The 17,155-nt window shown below is 39.4% G+C and overlaps 1 protein-coding gene across 3 annotated transcripts in view; it reads left to right on the top strand.

The window, feature by feature from the left end:
• Positions 1–17,155, top strand: part of gabra3 (gamma-aminobutyric acid type A receptor subunit alpha3) — a 103,947-nt gene that overhangs the window by 54,645 nt on the left and 32,147 nt on the right. For all 3 annotated transcript variants that reach the window (XM_019364101.2, XM_019364102.2, XM_005471944.4), the window contains 2 exons: positions 737–858; positions 4,967–5,034. In XM_019364101.2, the coding sequence (XP_019219646.1) occupies positions 737–858; positions 4,967–5,034 (190 nt within the window). The remainder of the gene's footprint in view (positions 1–736; positions 859–4,966; positions 5,035–17,155) is intronic.

Raw genomic sequence — 17,155 nt, forward strand, 5'->3', positions numbered from 1 at the left:
ATGCGTTTTGTGTAGGAATGCCATTTTTAAGATCCCAAACTCCCCGAGCTGATAATAATTACAATTGCATACATTTAAAGAGGTGACCTTCACCCACTAAGTGTTTTAATGGATAATACTGTAGCTCCAGTGGACTCTTTATATTGACTTGTTATTTTAGCAGACATTAAGCTACAGAAAGTCAAGAGAAAACAGATTTGCTGAGGAGTGTGGGATTTGCTTTGAGGATCTTTCACGGGATATACACGATTCGTTTCCTTCCTTGCAGAAGTGTGAAGGGCTGCATGTGGAAGAGTGCATCTGGGCATGGAGGGGTGGTTGACGAGGATTACTTTAATATTATAGGTCAGCTCCCCGGGGGATTTTAACTTAATTAAAGATGGTACTCATTAACTCATCACAGTTCCACATATAGTGGCCTTTTCATTTCACTACAGTATTGTTCTGTTGGGGATTGTGCGCCGTGTAAATTAATAACTAATGGTTGATAGCATATGATGAATTCTCTTCTAACAAAATGCTGCTGAGTGTTTTCTTTTTGGGAAACAACTCATTACTATAAATGTATTCTTTTTCTAAAAACGGACAGTCCACCCTGTCGAGACAGTGGGTGATACTAACAAACAGCAGGCTTTCACACTGTTGTGCGCAGTGTCAGCATATCAGTGGTTTTGCTAAATCTGACAGCTTTTCTTATTCTTGAACTCCACTTTCGTTTCCTTGTTTCTCCCTGCAGGGCAGTAGTTGGACACAGAGAGCCGTTGCCTGATGACAGTAAAGACAACATCACCATTTTCACCCGAATCTTAGACAGGCTGTTGGATGGATATGACAACAGGCTCCGTCCCGGGCTGGGAGGTAAGCATCGTTGGATAAATCACAGACACCTAAACACGAGGGGGGGGGATCAGACTGCTCACTGTGTCACTGTTCCTAAACAACTGTACTGATGATGGATACACAAAAATGTTAATCACACTGTAATCCCAAATGCTGAAAGTCATTAAATACATTAATTAATCTACTAACTCATCCTGGAGATCCTATGTCATTTCCTTCCTGTTGCGTTAATGAAATGGATTATTTTTGATTAAGTTGAACTTTTTTTACAGATTAAGTAAGCGCCACGTCAAAGTATAATTTCATTGTAGTTATTTTCATACTTGTCTTTCACTATTGTGGCTTTTTCCATTAATATTAGTTAATATAGAGTGGGTGTGCTGGGTAAGTTCTGGATTTAAGTAGCAAATTATGTCTGTATCATCGTGTTTTGCAGAGTGATGTTTGCTGTGCAAAGACAGAACTTTGATGTAAACCTCAAGCTGTCGTCCTGATGCGTGAATCATTGCGTACAGTAGAATAAAGCGTAACAATCACATGTAATTTAAATATCAGGAGTTTATGTTGTTTCATTTCAGAATATAATTACTTACATCTGCCTAAGGGAGTGGGAAAAAAAGTGCTATATTGCAAAATTCATTAACATTGTTGTGTAATAGAATATGAGTCCTGTTAAAGAAAATGTTGAAGTTGAATTATTGGCGTTTTTGTAATCAAGGGGTGTGTGAAGCATTAATCCATCTATTTAATTTATGACTTAAATACAGGGATTACAAGGTGTCAGATATTTATGGCTCTTTAGCCATTATTAGTGTTGGCAAAAAATAATCTTAATTATGTCTTTTGACTATGTTTATTTGTAGCAAAGAGCTGCTAGAAAGCGCGCAAACAGTAAATGTCTGAAGTAAATGTTCTGTGCATGTCTAAGGAGCAGCATTTCTATGCTTCACTGAGGCATTTATTGATCCAACTGAACACTGTGGTTCAGTCCAGATGCATAGGAGACACATTTATTTATAATTAGACTTAATATAGTCTTTTTTCTTTAAAAAAGCTGTTACATAATTGATACGTGTAATGTTCTACGTCTCAAACAGGTGAATGTGCTTGAGGAAGTGAGTTAGGTGAGGTCGGAAGGCTAATTTGGCCCCTTATCAACACAGTCAGCAGTTGCTGCAGCAGTGCCTGACACATAGCTTATGAAGGTTATAAACTTCTAAGCCTGTAGCACACTCCTGTTCATCAGCACACATACTTTGGCAAACTCTTATAGGTGCCATTGGCCCAACATCTGCAGGTTATTTTATATATCCTTATGCAATTTTCATATTGCTCTTTTTAAAATATATATATATTTGAACAAACTACTGACATTTTCTTTGTGGTGTAAATATCAGATATTAGACTAGTGTAGCTGAAACTTCAATTTTCTTCTCAACTGAAGGTTTTTGGCTTCATGAAAACAAACTGACACTATGCACTGCTAGTGGGCAATATGGAGCATTTTTTTTTACATCACTCTTGTGGAAATGTGCGTTCCCTTGGGTGAAAATTTTTGTTCAATCATGCCCAAATGGCAAATAAGCACACATGTCAGTGGAAATCCCACTAATTGATGCCATTTCATCCTAATATCCGTGCCCTAAAGGACAACAGCAAGCCCACATGCTCAAGCAGGCTTTACCATTTCTCAGCCAGTCAGCTGGAATGTCCATTTCTGCTCTACTGCTTGATTCACATGCCACGAGCACACCTACTGGGCAACAGGCCCACCATGCTGGATGACTCGGGCTCTGTGGCAGTAACCATTAAAAGGAACCAAACATAGGTTGCTCATGTTATATTCCCATCTCCAAAGGCAAAACAGATGATCAGGTGTCTCTGTACAGAAGTGACTGCCTATAGATTAAAGCACAATTCCATTTTTCAACACCTCTTTACTCATAGTTCTTTAGGAAAATTGTCACTGAGCAAAGAACATTTGTAGGATTGAAGGTGAAATGATTCTGATTGGTTCAAATATGTCAGTTATTTGTATGTAAGCAGGGTGCAATAGCTGGACACATTTCTAAAGTTACTTTATCATAGCCGTATTACGTTTTATGAAGGCACAGAATGGAGACCTGTTTGAATTTTTCATATTTGAAATCCTCTTTGGTATTTAATAGACAGGAAGGTGGTGACATTTATTATCTTCTTATTTCTTTATTCATCAAAAATATGACAGGAATGTATAAAATATATCGAAGCTTTTGCAATACTGCTATACACTTGTATTTCTTTAAATTTAATTTAATATAATTATGTTATGATATATTTTAAAATGTATTTAAATGTAAAGTATTGAAAAATTTCTGGACACAGGTTTAAATCTACAGATTAGATTAGGAGCATCTGCCCTTCACACAGACGAGGCACCACGCTTTAGTATAGCCGGGACGCTCTAAAGTCTAAAGCTGCTGCCTGCACAAGAAGAAGAGTACCAATCTTCTTCCTGCTGGCCACCTTATGCCTCACTAGTCCTTCTGAAAAAAGAGTCATGTGGGACCATCTCAGACAAGCAGACTGGGCAGAAACTGGAAAAATGCCATTTCATTTTATTTTCAGCAGCATCTATTAGCTCTGCCCTATGCTCCAGTGCTTTGTTGTAAACAGAAACAGGGCAAATCATTCTGTTCCCCTGCCTATGTCTTCCATGCAAACTGCTGACTTGGTGTTGTGATAATCGTGTATTTGTGAGAGCTATTTGAGTCACAGGAATGATTAATGTGGAAGTGGATCTCCTCCCTTGGGATGGAAAGGGGGGTTCTTTGCTAAAGGATTAGGGACTTCACCTGTGGGTGGCCATTTAGATCTGGGACACAGTTAGAGCGAGGATCCATTCACTTTTGGAGAAAAGCCTCATCACTCTCTAGTCGTTGCACCACCGGGAGCAGCTATTTGTCTCGCCAGCGGCCCAAGAGCCTGCTTTACACGGTTGCCCCCGAGGAGCTGATTCAGCCCACACTGAAGAGGGCAAATTTTGATCTGTCATGACTTTCATCTCATGCCCTACTTAATGCGATGTTAAAATCATTAGTGACGTGTTTGGAAACAATCCTTCCACGTCGCATGATTCATATCACAATTAAAGGTCTGCACTAGCATGCCGTATAATGATCAGTGTGATCGGTGTTGCAAATTCAGGAATCATCTATAAATCATTATGACAGAAAAGCAATTATGGAGCTTTTATTGTTACATAACATGCAACGATGCATGTCATTAAAACTGAAGAAATACATCTTCCTTAGGAATAGACACAGTAGAAAGTCTTATAGAGTCATGCCAGAATCAGACTCAGTGTGTGTATGTGTGTGTAACTGCAAAACATGTACATTATCTGAGTTAAATAATGCTTACCGTTAAGCTGCTGCATATTATTCCTGAGCCAGTAGTCCTTTAAGGGCTGTTAAATATTTTTTTGAAAAGGCTGACTAAAATCATTTTTGGTCAAAAGGGAATCTCGTCTCTGAAGATACAGACTTGGGCGTGGCCCAAAGCAAATTTTATGCTTTAGTGGTCAAAAACGAGCTTGAGCCAAACAAATGGTAGTTTTACTGAATGGATAACTTTCAGAAGCATCTGTGAAGCTGCTCGCAGCAACATTTTGCCTCCGAATTGAGGTCAGGGAAGAAGGAAAAAAAACAAACAACAACTCCTGGGCCAAATCCTTAGGACTGTTATAGCCAGTGCAGTGTGTATTTTAGAAAATGTCTTATGTTATTGGTGTAGCATTATGTTCTTAAACCAGCAGCCTGTGCTACAAGAACACGGATTTGACGAAATGATGCATAAAGACAGTTTGAATCCAGGTATTAAGCCATCCAGGAGGACACAAATTCCTCCCTGAGCATGCATAAGTCTTCTGCATTTGTTTTATTTTTTTCCTTCAGATTGAGGTGTTTCTCTAACCGTTTAATACTCTAGGCTTTTTCTAAGGCAGCTTAGTTAAAATCCAACCAGCAAACTTCACTGTCATGCACACAAACAATCAGCTTAACAAAGACAGAGCTGCAGCAATGCTTTTTTTTGTGTGCAGACTGCACCGTAATGTGTTCTGGTCCTTTTTGTCTCTTTTCCTCAGAGAGCGTAACAGAAGTGAGGACAAACATCTATGTAACGAGTTTTGGACCCGTTTCAGACACGGACATGGTGAGTATCAGTTTCCTCAGCTTCCTCCTCACTCTGATCAGACCTGAACAGAGCCATCTAACCTAAGAAGGCTTTTCATCACAGTGTGGAATTTGGATTGTTTAAGCACCTTTGCTTGGAGGTCCTTGTAGAGGATTTTGGAATTGTTGGTCTTAGCTATTCATGCATTCATTATTATTATTATTATCAGTAGTAGTAGTACTGGTTTTGTGTACATATCTTTATGTTATATACTAGCAGACAACTTTCGGATGGTGCTGTTCCTTGTCAAAGTGGTCTCCTTGTAAAACACAGCCTTTAAAAGCCTCATATGACCCTCTTTAAGCAGCAATTGCCTGAGATTTTTTATGCGTTGTCTTGAGACCCTGTACAGCATTTGACATATTTGATCATGCAGCTCTAATTGACCGCCTTGAGCTCTGGGTTTGTTTCTCAAGCTGAGCACAGAGCTGGCTTGACAGCCTGCATGACGTAGCAAGATTAGTGCGTTTTTGCCAAACTTTGAGTGTTTCGGTCTCACTGGAGCTCTGCTTCACTCTGTTCTGGGGCTCTAAGCATAGCTCCTCTACAGCAGCTTGTGTTCAGGCTGTCAGACTCGAACACGAGTCGATGAGGATCTCCTGAGGATGTCATAAACTTGTGTGAAGACGGTTACAGAGGATGTTAAAGGTGAACGGCTTTACTTCCTTAATGTTATATGACAGATGTTCTTTATGTTAACTAACTCAACTGTAGAGTACAGAGACGCACAAATATTCATGCTGTCATGGTTAAGTGTGCCGGGTAACAAAGACACAAATAAAATGAGTGGGTGTATATCTGTATATAATTAGATAATTAAATGAAATATAATTAAATGAGATGAAGTAATTAAATGTCAGTATTAGTACACAAAAGAAGAGATTTGTTGGAAGAATCAGAAAATTAATTAATTAGTGAAAAGAAAAAAAAACAAAAAGAGGAGGAGACCAGCCAACCGACGACAAAAGAGGTAGCGCCATGCAAGTCAGAAATGATATTAGTCTGCATGGTTGGTGGCTTCTTTATTTTCCTATGCTATGCAATCCCTGAGTCAACACACATCTTTCTAATGGCCCAAATCAATCCAAAGTTATTGCGATCGTGTGCAATCAGCTTGCAATCTCAATACTTATGATTCAAAGACCAGGTCTGCAACCACTTGCAGTCATTTGCTTTCTTTCAAGCAACTTTGGTGTCTCAGGATGGCCATAATAAGCAATAAATCTGTCTCTCTATTAGTTGAATGGAGTCTGAGATTGATTCAGATGTGTTGGAAATCTGTCTACATTTATAAATTAGACAACAGTTATTTGCAAATGTTACCAGTGTCGGGACTCAACTGTTTAGAGACCAGTTGCTTCCCACCAAGAAACCTGTTCAGTAACTCTGCAGTCAACTGTGGTTGCTTCAGCTACTTGCATTTGATTGTCAAATGCGAAAATTTAATGCAATCACTGGGCAGGTACTGGCTTTTGGTAGTCACAAGAAAATTGCCATTCTGTTCTTATTCTACTGTGACTGGGCGATAACCCTGACTTTGCATAATTAGAAATTATTGTAATTGTAAGGAATAATTTTATTATATCAGTGTATAAAATAGGGTTGTCACTGTAGGGTTGTCACTGTAGTAATCATGGTAGTTAAATGACTTATAATCCCAAATTTGATACCTGAAAAGACTACAAAATTATTTGTGTATAATAATGCACTTACCCATTAATATACTGTATAGTGCCAATATACTGATGTGTCACTAGTCAACACAGGTTGTGGTCTAATGATAAAAAAAAAAGGTAAAATACCATTCCACATCCAGTGGTGGACTATAGTCAGTCCAGTTGTTCTTCTTGCTGTAATTTTTTTTTTTTTTTTGCTTGATTTGTTCTCTTTTAATCCACAAAAGGATAATATACATGGATACATAACAAGGGCAATATATAAATATTCAGCATATTGACTGGATGTTCAACAGCAGTCTTTCAACATTTAGTTCAACATAATGTGAGCTACAGTGTGAACACACTGCTTATTTGACAGATGAAATGATTGTGATGTAGCTTCGCATCAAGAACAGAGCACAGTTCATTTCATGAGCTATTTCTATGTCGATCTAAATAAGCCTATCCATAAGTATGTACTCTATAAGCTACGAGACTGTCATGTAAGGCTGATACAACAGCTGTGTCTTTCACATTTTGCAAACAGTGATGGCAACATTTCAGTACATGAACATGCTGACAAAATGTTGTTAAGCAGAAACACTCTCACATCAAAATCTTGATAAATCTTCTCTAAACGTCTTGGAAAAGCTTGAGGCTCTTTGTTAACATACTGACTTTTGGTTATCCATGGCTCCAGTCACACGGGCTTAGAGATCAGAGGCGACAGCCTGGCAACCACCAACTGTTACAGAAATATTCCCCAGCCAGTTGCTGGAGATTGCAGGCAGGCATTGTGAAATCGATCGCTAATACCCCCAGTTTCACTGAGACCACTCAGTGGCCCCCTGTCAACAACCGATCGCTAGGGAAAAATGTGCATTCCCTGGCCAATTGATGAGTTGTTGCTGAAGGTTGCCGAGTGACAGAGGGTTTTGCACCATAAACCTCCATGCCATTTCCTTGGTTGCTAGCAGCTTGCCACAGTTGTCTTTAGTTTGCATGGAAGACTAATCTGCAAACTCTTGTTTAATAACCACTGAGCAAAAGTGAACATTCATAAAGTGCAGATCTGCAGACAACTCGTTATCTTTCAAATAAAAACTTATGATCTCTTGGCCCATAACTTTTCAATGATCATCAAACTCATATGTAAAATACTGCATTTCCATATGGGACTCGTTCTTTGCATTTTTTTTTCTCAAGACATAGCGGGCCTTTTGATACACCTGCACTCACAGCCACCTTTTCACACATGCCACATTCAGCTGCCACAGAACACATCTGTCCCACTGTACACAGCCTGCTCCAAATCAAGTGGCAGGCAGTGACTAGCTCATGAACATAGCATTAAGCAATAAAGGAGACACTTGGCTCATGTGTTGGCAGACACCAAATAAAGTGCTAGAAGAGTTTCCTGGGATCAATGTTCACTATATGGACACAAATAAAACAAAATAAGAGGAAATTTTTATATGTGAATAAGTACCTGTTTTCTAACAACTGTGCCATGTAAACTAAAAGTTAATGACATATCAATGTTCCTCTTACAAGTAGCCTAAAAACAAAGTGATTACTCATTTAATGTTTGCATGTGACACTTGCTGAGTATGATTATTAATATGAGAAAGACAGCAGTTTCGCTGCTTTGAGAGAAGGGCTCTGTTGCATTGGTGCAGAGGACAGTGCTTTCTCTTTTTCAGGACATGTCACCTTTGGGGTCTCTCAGAGCTCAGTTCTAGATCCAGTCTTTTATTCTCTTCACATGCTCCACTTGGCAGCTGCATGAATCAACAGAAAACACCACGGGACACAGAAGCCCACTTGTGGTAATGCTTTGGTCAGAGCTGCAGTTAGCTAGGTCAGTGCTGGTTCACACACGCTGGCACCTTTGTCTTGCTGTCAGTGCATGTAAAGTAGCAGCCTGGGAAACACAGCATCAACATATTATTATTATTTTAATTTCTCCATTGTCTTGTCAGTTTTAGATCATTACCCAAGAAGGACTCATCTTGGCCCCAGGGTACACTGGGTTTTCTTGCTCCATACTGACATGAAGGCTGCAGAACGGCTCCAAGTACTTCCTTTCAAGATTTTCCACAGCCTAGTCTGAAAAGATGATCAGGCTTAAGCCGTCAAAAGGCATCCCACAATGGAACTGACGTTGAAAGTCAAGTGTCTGAATATCTGCATTGCAAATGTGTTTATAGGACATCTTTTGCATATGTAGTGCCGACACTCTTTTTGTTCCTCTCGCTTGCTCGCATCTTGTCTGTACCAGTGAACTGCTTAAAGTGTTGTGTTTGCATTGTTGTGCATACATTGCAAGGGTCCAGTTCAGATAGCAACTTTATGGAGATTAACATCTCGTTTTTTTATACTCCAGTAATCTCCTCCTACACTATCTACTAAATTCTATCTCCAAAGGTATTGTGTAGCATTGCATGAATAAAATGTTGGTCATAGATCAGCACTCTGAGCTTTTTCGGGTCCTTTAAGCAGAGGAAGAAATAACACAAGGCAAGACCGACTGCAGTACAAGGAAAATATGTGGATAGCAGGCTGGGTTAAAATTCCTATTGTGCATTTTAATAAGGAGTTGTCTGAAATCGGTGCCTGTTTCCACATCGACGGATGCCTTCTAGGACAAGTGGGTGGGAAGTTGGCGTAGTTTTTCTTTCAAATTTAGAAAATTAGTGCTGTCTTATAGATAATCCTATAGGGTGGGTTATTTTATGGTTGTATATTTGAGCTTTGAAGACACTCGTCAGAGCCGACGGTGGCATCTCTAGAGTAGGTTGAGGTCGCGGGATCGTGTTTTCTGGATGATGAGTTTTCAGGCTAACAAGCTGAATGAGCGTGGAGCAGGACAGCCTCTGAGTAGGGCATTGCAGTAAACAGTACTGGGAAGCAAAAGCCTGAACCATTTTTCTAGGTCAGTTAAAAAAGAGGAAACGGCTAATCTTGGAGGTATTTCAGAGGTGGAGAGAAGCTTTTTGAGGTTTTCCCTTGATGTGTTCACACAAGAGAGTTTTGTTTTGTCTACAGCTAACCGCAGTTTAACTGATTACTTTGAGGCAGCTGCAGAGTCACTGAAACAAAAAGGCAAACCAGCTCTATAGGAGCATAAGATATCTTTTGAATTAGCCATTAAAGTATCTTATCGTGCAACACTGTCTCCTAAAAAAAGCGTTCTCATACTAGACCTCATTCTTATGTGTATAAGGGGAAACAAACAATTTCAAGAAGAACAATATCACCAAATAAAGTCTCATGAAATCGGATCAGGCAATAGGTTGATGTGGGATCATGAAAAAACAAACACTATACTTGTAGAGATATTTCTCTCCAAACTGTTACAAGAAATTCACAGTCAGAGCACACTCAATGACCTCTTAATCTTATCTTCTGCTGCATACATCCAGCTACCGATCTCCGTAACATCAAGTGTCCTAGAAATGTCTGCTCGCCCTGGGGCCACACATTTAGACGTCACTTGTACCCCTGTCCGCCACATCTACCTTTAGTGTCCCATATTGGAAGAAGAGGAACGCTCACAACTGCGTATTCATCGTGCATGATTCAAATATTAGGCCAGTAGCAGGGCACTTTGTACAGTTGTGTCTGACTAAGAGAAGATTTCTGCACTTTGTCACACTAAGAATGTAGGTTACGATCTTGATGCTGATCTCTAGTAAGTAGGTTGGTGTGTTTCTCTATCCCGAGCCTCCTACTTTCTCACTCATTCCGGTGGATTTTTTTCTGTCTTTCGTTTGTGTCTTTCTCCTGCCCTTTCAGTAAGTCAATGGAGTCACGTCGTATCCACATGCATGCTGTGTCACAGCACATGTACCTGTTTCATGGTGGGATTTGACAGGCCTTTGCTGATGAAATGGGAAGCGATTTAGGCTGTCACATGGACTGTGCTGAGGCTCGGTTTGACAGAGACGGCAGTGATGGCCCGATCTCACCAGGGCTGCAAAATTTCTGGGGATAAAAATTACTGGGTTATGTGAAAAAGTGACAGCCTATATCTGTATGTCTACAATTCAGAAAAATTTAGCTCCAAAACAAACCCCCTACAAGTTTAAATTCTGGAGAGAACAGATGAATCTTTGTGCTGCTAAAATTTAAAGGTGAACTCCTGGAATCTGTATCAATCATGTTGTCCTTATTCAAGGACTTGCTAACCCACTTATGCCCTTTTTAGAGAATACACCAAATTTAAATTGGTCATCACCACCACCTTTCATAAAAAAATGAAAAAAAAAACTTTACTCTTAAAATAGGGCTTTTTTCCACTCACTGTACAGGTCATAGTATTCCCCAGTGTTGCGGCATGATTCATGTGTCGTACAGGAACAACTTGAAAGCAGAACAGGAAGACTTTTTTGCAACCTAAAAGCCTATATTTTTCTTCTAATAGCAGCCAGAAGTAAGAAGGCTGTAACATCCTTCATGGGGATGGAAAGTGATAAGAATTTAGCTATTCCAATTCCATTATCGATATCACTTATTAATTCGATCGTTTATCAGTTCTCATTGAGTTTTCGTTGGCTCTGCTTTAAATGTCACCACCATCGCTAAGAAGCAGTCTTTAAAGTAATACTCCCAGGATAAAGTTTTCTTTATAAAATGACCCGAAACACATAGTCTCATAATTACATTTTAACAGTGTAAACCTGTGGCTACAGTCCCATACACCAAGACAAATCATTATCTGAATGAGGCTACACATATGATCTCTCTCCTCGTATTTAGGTGTGAACAGCTGCAGCCTGACTGCTCATCAGTTTGTTACCTGTTGAAGTTTAGGGTCTGCCTGCTGGGCGGGGGTTGGCTCAGCTAACGTCACTTTGGGTTCTTGGCTAGCTTAGCGTTAGCATGATGTCTGTGCAGATGCTTGCAAAGAGCCAAAATTGTGTTAGCAGCATAGTGCAATTGTCCCTGATGCACTTTGCACCATAACACTCTTGTTTTTTTATCAAGTAAAAATAAAAGTAATGTCCATGTTCACGCTGTAGACTGCAACTTTATAGTCGTCCTTCAGCACACAAACTGAAATCAGCTGATTGTAGCACAAGTGAAAGTGGAACAGATAAGCAGGATCAATAGGCTAGCAGACCACCAATTCCAAAGAATTGAACTACTGACCTGAAACGTCATGATTCCCATCCCTAATCCTAATCCCTTAGCAAGTAAAGGGCAGTGGAGGCTTGTGTTTTTTATTATTAAAAGCAAAACTATTGTATGGCTTCTATTTTAAACATGTTCGCTTTCTGACCCCAAAGAAGCCAACTGAAATCATGACCACAAATCCATTTAAACCAACACTACAGTTAGGTGCTTTTCAGTCTTGCAGCTGCAGCCATCTTCTCTTTTTTGATGGGACATCTAATGTTAAATACTGGAAAAGTTATAAGGAGCTCATTGTATTGTTTGAAATTGCAGTGAGCCGATAGCACAGGCTTTAGATGGCTCTAAATGCCCTGTTCTCTTACATTCAGACATAACAGACCCAGAGTATCAAAATTTACTGCCTTGAGGCAGATACTTTCCCAAAGTGCTGAAAGTGCCCAAAGTGACAGTGAACACAGCTCAAGGACGGAGATGAGTTGGCATCGGATAGTGAAGGTAATATCCCTGAGATGTCCGACCATTCTGACACAGAATGTGTCTATGGGACCAGAGCAACGCTTCACCAACGCAGGCCAGAGCAAAGCCACAAACTAGTCATAGTATGCAATGGACTTTTAAAACATAAATACAAGCAAGACGTGAACTTGACCAGTGAAACCTTACTCTAGCTTGTAGGCAGTTATTCCATATTTCTAGATATTTCAGTAATCTAAATGCTTTGAATGTGTCTGTACAAAATAGGTTAAATCTGCAGAAAAAAATCTTTGTTTGCAGTAATAAAGGATGAGAAAACTGTGCGTTACTGATTCGAACATACCTCAGGTTTCAAAAATGAAATATTATTAGTATTAAAACAAAGAAAATTAGTTTTACAACAAATAGCATTAGATTCTCTAATTAAATGTAAATGTGTTCATATAGATTTACATTTAAGTGTCTAAAAATAGCTTGATTGCTTGAGGGTTAGACAGAGGGAAGCTAATCAGCTTCTTTCAAACAGGATGAATTAAGGAACTGCACCAAAGGGCAGTGTAAGATAAATAAGGACTAGAACTCAAGGGAAGTTCAAGGATAAAAAAACATCCATGTTAAAGTAGTACAGCAGAGCCACTATAAATCTAATATAGCAGATCTACTATAATGGTATTCAGTTTTTATACATATGCCACACATCAGTTTACATATATTCCATGGTGTGTCCTTCGTTCCGGCTGCCCCTCCCTGAGCTGGGTTCTGCCGGAGGTTTCTTCCTTTTAAAAAGGAGTTTTTCCTTCCCACTGTTGCCAAGTGCTTGTTCAGAGGGACAGATGTCTGGTTGTTGGGGTTTTCCTCTGATATTGTAGGGTCTTTACCTTACAATATAAAGCACCTCAAGGCAATTGTTCTTGTGATTTGGTGATATATAAATTGAATTGAATATGTTCAGTCTAAATCACGTGATTTCCACTGGACACAAGATGGAAACCCTGATCTCTGATAAATCTCTCTCTTGCATTTTCTACTGCGGACTTTGAAAACACTGTCAGGGGACACTATGTATGCATTTTTTTTAACATGCATGCATGGATTCATTCTATTTTTGTAGTAGATATATAACACATGATGAATAAACCAAAATTTCCTTTCTAAATGTAATTCATTCATGTTTGCATCACTGCATGCAGCTCCAAACAGTCGTAATTTGCTAATGAGTCCCATTTCCATATTGCTTTTATGTGATTACTGCTACATACTTGACTCTATATTCGTGGAACAAAATGTTCCTATTTGAAGTGTGATGCAGTGAAGTGCTAAAACATGTTTACGGCTCAGAGCTGCAAAAGCTTGTGAACTCTGACAATAATTGGAGTTGGTATGGGATTCACAGCTCAATGCAAGTCTCACGCAGGTTCTACTCTCAGCAGGGAAAGGTGAACAGCAAACAAGAATCCAAGTGAGACAGAATAATTGGCAAGGGGAGAGAAAGGCGAAATTGTAATTATTAATCAAGCCTCTGACTGATCGACACGATGCCCACAGAAGAGAAGAATTGGGCCCAAAAGCTGTGTTAATTCTGTATCGTTACCACACCAGCGAACCAGTCTCTTATCTCTGGGCTGCTGTGCGCTGTCAAAAACAAGACATGATGACATATTGTGTACCACGCATACCATTTCTGCACAGTAAATTGGGGAAACAGCGCTTGTGCACAATATGCTATCTCGTCAGAGGCACTAAATCAAACCTGTCAAACCAGTCTGCTAATCTAAAGAAAAAATGTCTCCAGTTGTAGCCACGAATAACAGTAGCATGGGTTACCGAGTGGAAATTTTCTGGCATAAACGGCTTGTTCAGGTTGCTTTGGCTAAAAGCTGATTTCATTTGATAAAAAGGATTCATTGAAACGGACAAAAAAAGAAAAGAAACAACTTAAAACAAAGCCGTGGTGACATTATTACAAGAGGATGTAATAACTAAATGTTTAGAATTTAATGAACTCATTAATTCGTGATAAAAGACTGCATTAATATTCTATCAGATATTAGACACAACCTTCCTGCCATTACCAGAGATCCAGACACCCGATCTCGTTTTTTAACGTCTAGACTCATTTAGCCCAGTCTCGTGTACATCCTACCTCAACAACTGTTCATATTTTCCTAATTTCCTTTCATTCCATAATTCACTAATGTGAATTATTTTTTCACTGCAGTGGCGAGCCCGTCAGTATCTACTGAAATTTCTCAGCCATTAAACCCAACTTGAAAACATTAGACGTGAGAGAGTGACAGAGATTTGGTTTTACCTAATTCATTTTAGTTCATTTGGTTCTGCAGTACCCAAGGCAGAAAAAAACATGAACACAAATATGCACGATTTTATTAAGAATTGTTCCCATAATGCACTGTGTTCTTTATACGCAACAACATCTCAGTAAATGAAACCTTATCTGATTTCTCCAGTAAACCTTCTCACTAGAAACAGACATAACCCCAGCTGTGCCCTTTGAAGCTTTCACTTTATGAAATTTCGTTTTTTTATGGTCTTAGAGGGGTGCAGTCAGACAGTTTAGGAGGAATTTAATTTAAATCTAAGCCCATTAAAAGAGGACATTTATTATCAAACGTCTGCAGCCGGTGATAAATCTGTTGATGATATAGTAAGAAAAAAAATCAAATGGAAACTGTTTGTACTTACACATCTAACTCACAAGTCATTATTAGCATTTATTTGGAGTCATCGCTGTGTTTATCAGATCAAAGTCCAGATTTTCTCCTCGTTTAGCTACATTGTGGTCCTTTCACAACATGTGAGAAAAATGTCTAATCTATCCGTCCGTCTCAGCTCGTTGCTATCTTTGGTGAGCAGCAAGGGTACAGAGGCTTCATCAAAGCTCTGTAGCTGAAATTGCTGCTTCTGGAAACAACTAAGGGCTTGAAAGATACTTTGTGACTTTGTAACTGTGACTGAATCGTTTCATAAAATACACTCACTGGCCACTTTTTTGGGTGCACCTGTCCAACTTCTCTTTAATGCAAATATAGTTAGCCATTCACATAGCAGTAAGAGTGCATTTAGGCATGTAAAGGTCAAGATGACCTTTGGAAGTTCAAACCAAGCATCCGAATGGGGAGGAAACGGTATTTAAGTGACTTTGAATGTGACATGGTTGTTGGTGCCATATGGGCTAAACTGAAAATTTCAGAAACTGATGATGTGCTACAATTTTCCCACATATACTGTCTATAGGGTTTACAGAAAATGATCTGAAAAAGAGAAAATATCCAGTAAGTGTCAGTTCTCTGTGCAAAAACACCTTGCTGATTCAAGAGGTCAGAGGAGAATGGTTGTTTTAGCTGATATGGAGGCAAAATTAACTCAAATAACTAGTCTTTACAACCAGGGTATGCAGAAGCTAATAGGTTACAGCAGCAGAAGACCACACCAGTTGCCACTTGTGTGCCACAACAGGAAACTATATTTGCGAGACTCACCAAAATTGGGCAATTGAAAATTTGAAAAGCATGACGGGTCTTGATTTCTTCTGTTGAGTCTGAGTCTTGTGATATTCATATGATACAGTTAGAATTTGGTATAAACTGCAAGAAAGCATGGATCCATCCTGCCTTGTATCAATGATTCAGGCTGTTGGTGATGTTATGGTGTAGGGAACAGTTTCCTGGCACCTTTTGGGTGTTTAGTACCAAATCAGCATCATTTAAACACCACAGCCCACCTGAGTATCGGTGTTGTCCGTCCCTTTATGACCACATTGATAAAGGCGCATTATCCCAGCAGGATAACCCACCATATGACAAAGCTCAGATCATCTCAGATTGGTTTCTTCAACACGATATTAAGTTCATTTTACTTGAATGACCATCAGATTTATGTCCAGTAGCACCTGTGGGATTTAGTGGAACACGAGATTCACATCATGGATTGCAAACATGCAGCTGGTACATCTGCAGCCAAAATCTCTGAGGAATGTTTCTACCACCAGAAATAAGGCAATTCTGAAGGAAAAGGGGCATTCAGTGAAGTGGCCAGTGAGCTCATCTTAGTTTACTTTAGCCTTAGTTCAATTGTTATTCAAACGATATTGATTATAGCGGTCATTTACAGTATTTTGTTGTGAAGTACCTTTCTTTAGTTCTTTTTCACATTAAGGAATGACTATAATAAGGATAGCCTTAGATAATTACTTTCTATAGTAATTAAACTGTAACTTCACCCCACTGCTAAATTACAAAAAAACAACAGTCCCACACAAAGGCTGACTATTCCCTCCACACCATACCTGCTTCCAGGAATATGTCATCGAGAGAATGTCTCCCATTTTTTCCTGTGTTGTTACGGTAATTAATCCTACTGAAAAATTCATGAACCCAAATTTCAGTCAACTCCAAAAGTAACAGTTTCATGCAAATTGTTTTTTGGAACTTTTTGAATAGATCTGCTCACAAACAATGGGCAAAATTTGGACGAGGGGCACCTGAAATCTTTGAAGCTGGCATTAGTGTTGTGGAAGACTTCAGCTCTATCAAATAGAGCTATTGCTACATCCCCAATAATGTCAAAAGCAGGGACATTTTGTATCACTTAGTCCAGGGACGGGGAACTCCAGGCCTCAAGGGCCAGTGTCCTGTTTTAGATATCACCGTGGGTCAGCTCACCTGAATCAAATGATTAGTTCATTACCAGGCCTCTGGAGAACTTCAAGACATGTTGAAGAGGTATTTTAGCCATTTAAATCAGCTGTCAGATCAAGGACACATGCAAGCCTGCATGACACCGACCCTTGAGGCCTGGAGTTCCCCACC

Source organism: Oreochromis niloticus, linkage group LG10 (assembly GCF_001858045.2).
Source record: "Oreochromis niloticus isolate F11D_XX linkage group LG10, O_niloticus_UMD_NMBU, whole genome shotgun sequence".
Classification (NCBI taxonomy): domain Eukaryota; kingdom Metazoa; phylum Chordata; class Actinopteri; order Cichliformes; family Cichlidae; genus Oreochromis; species Oreochromis niloticus.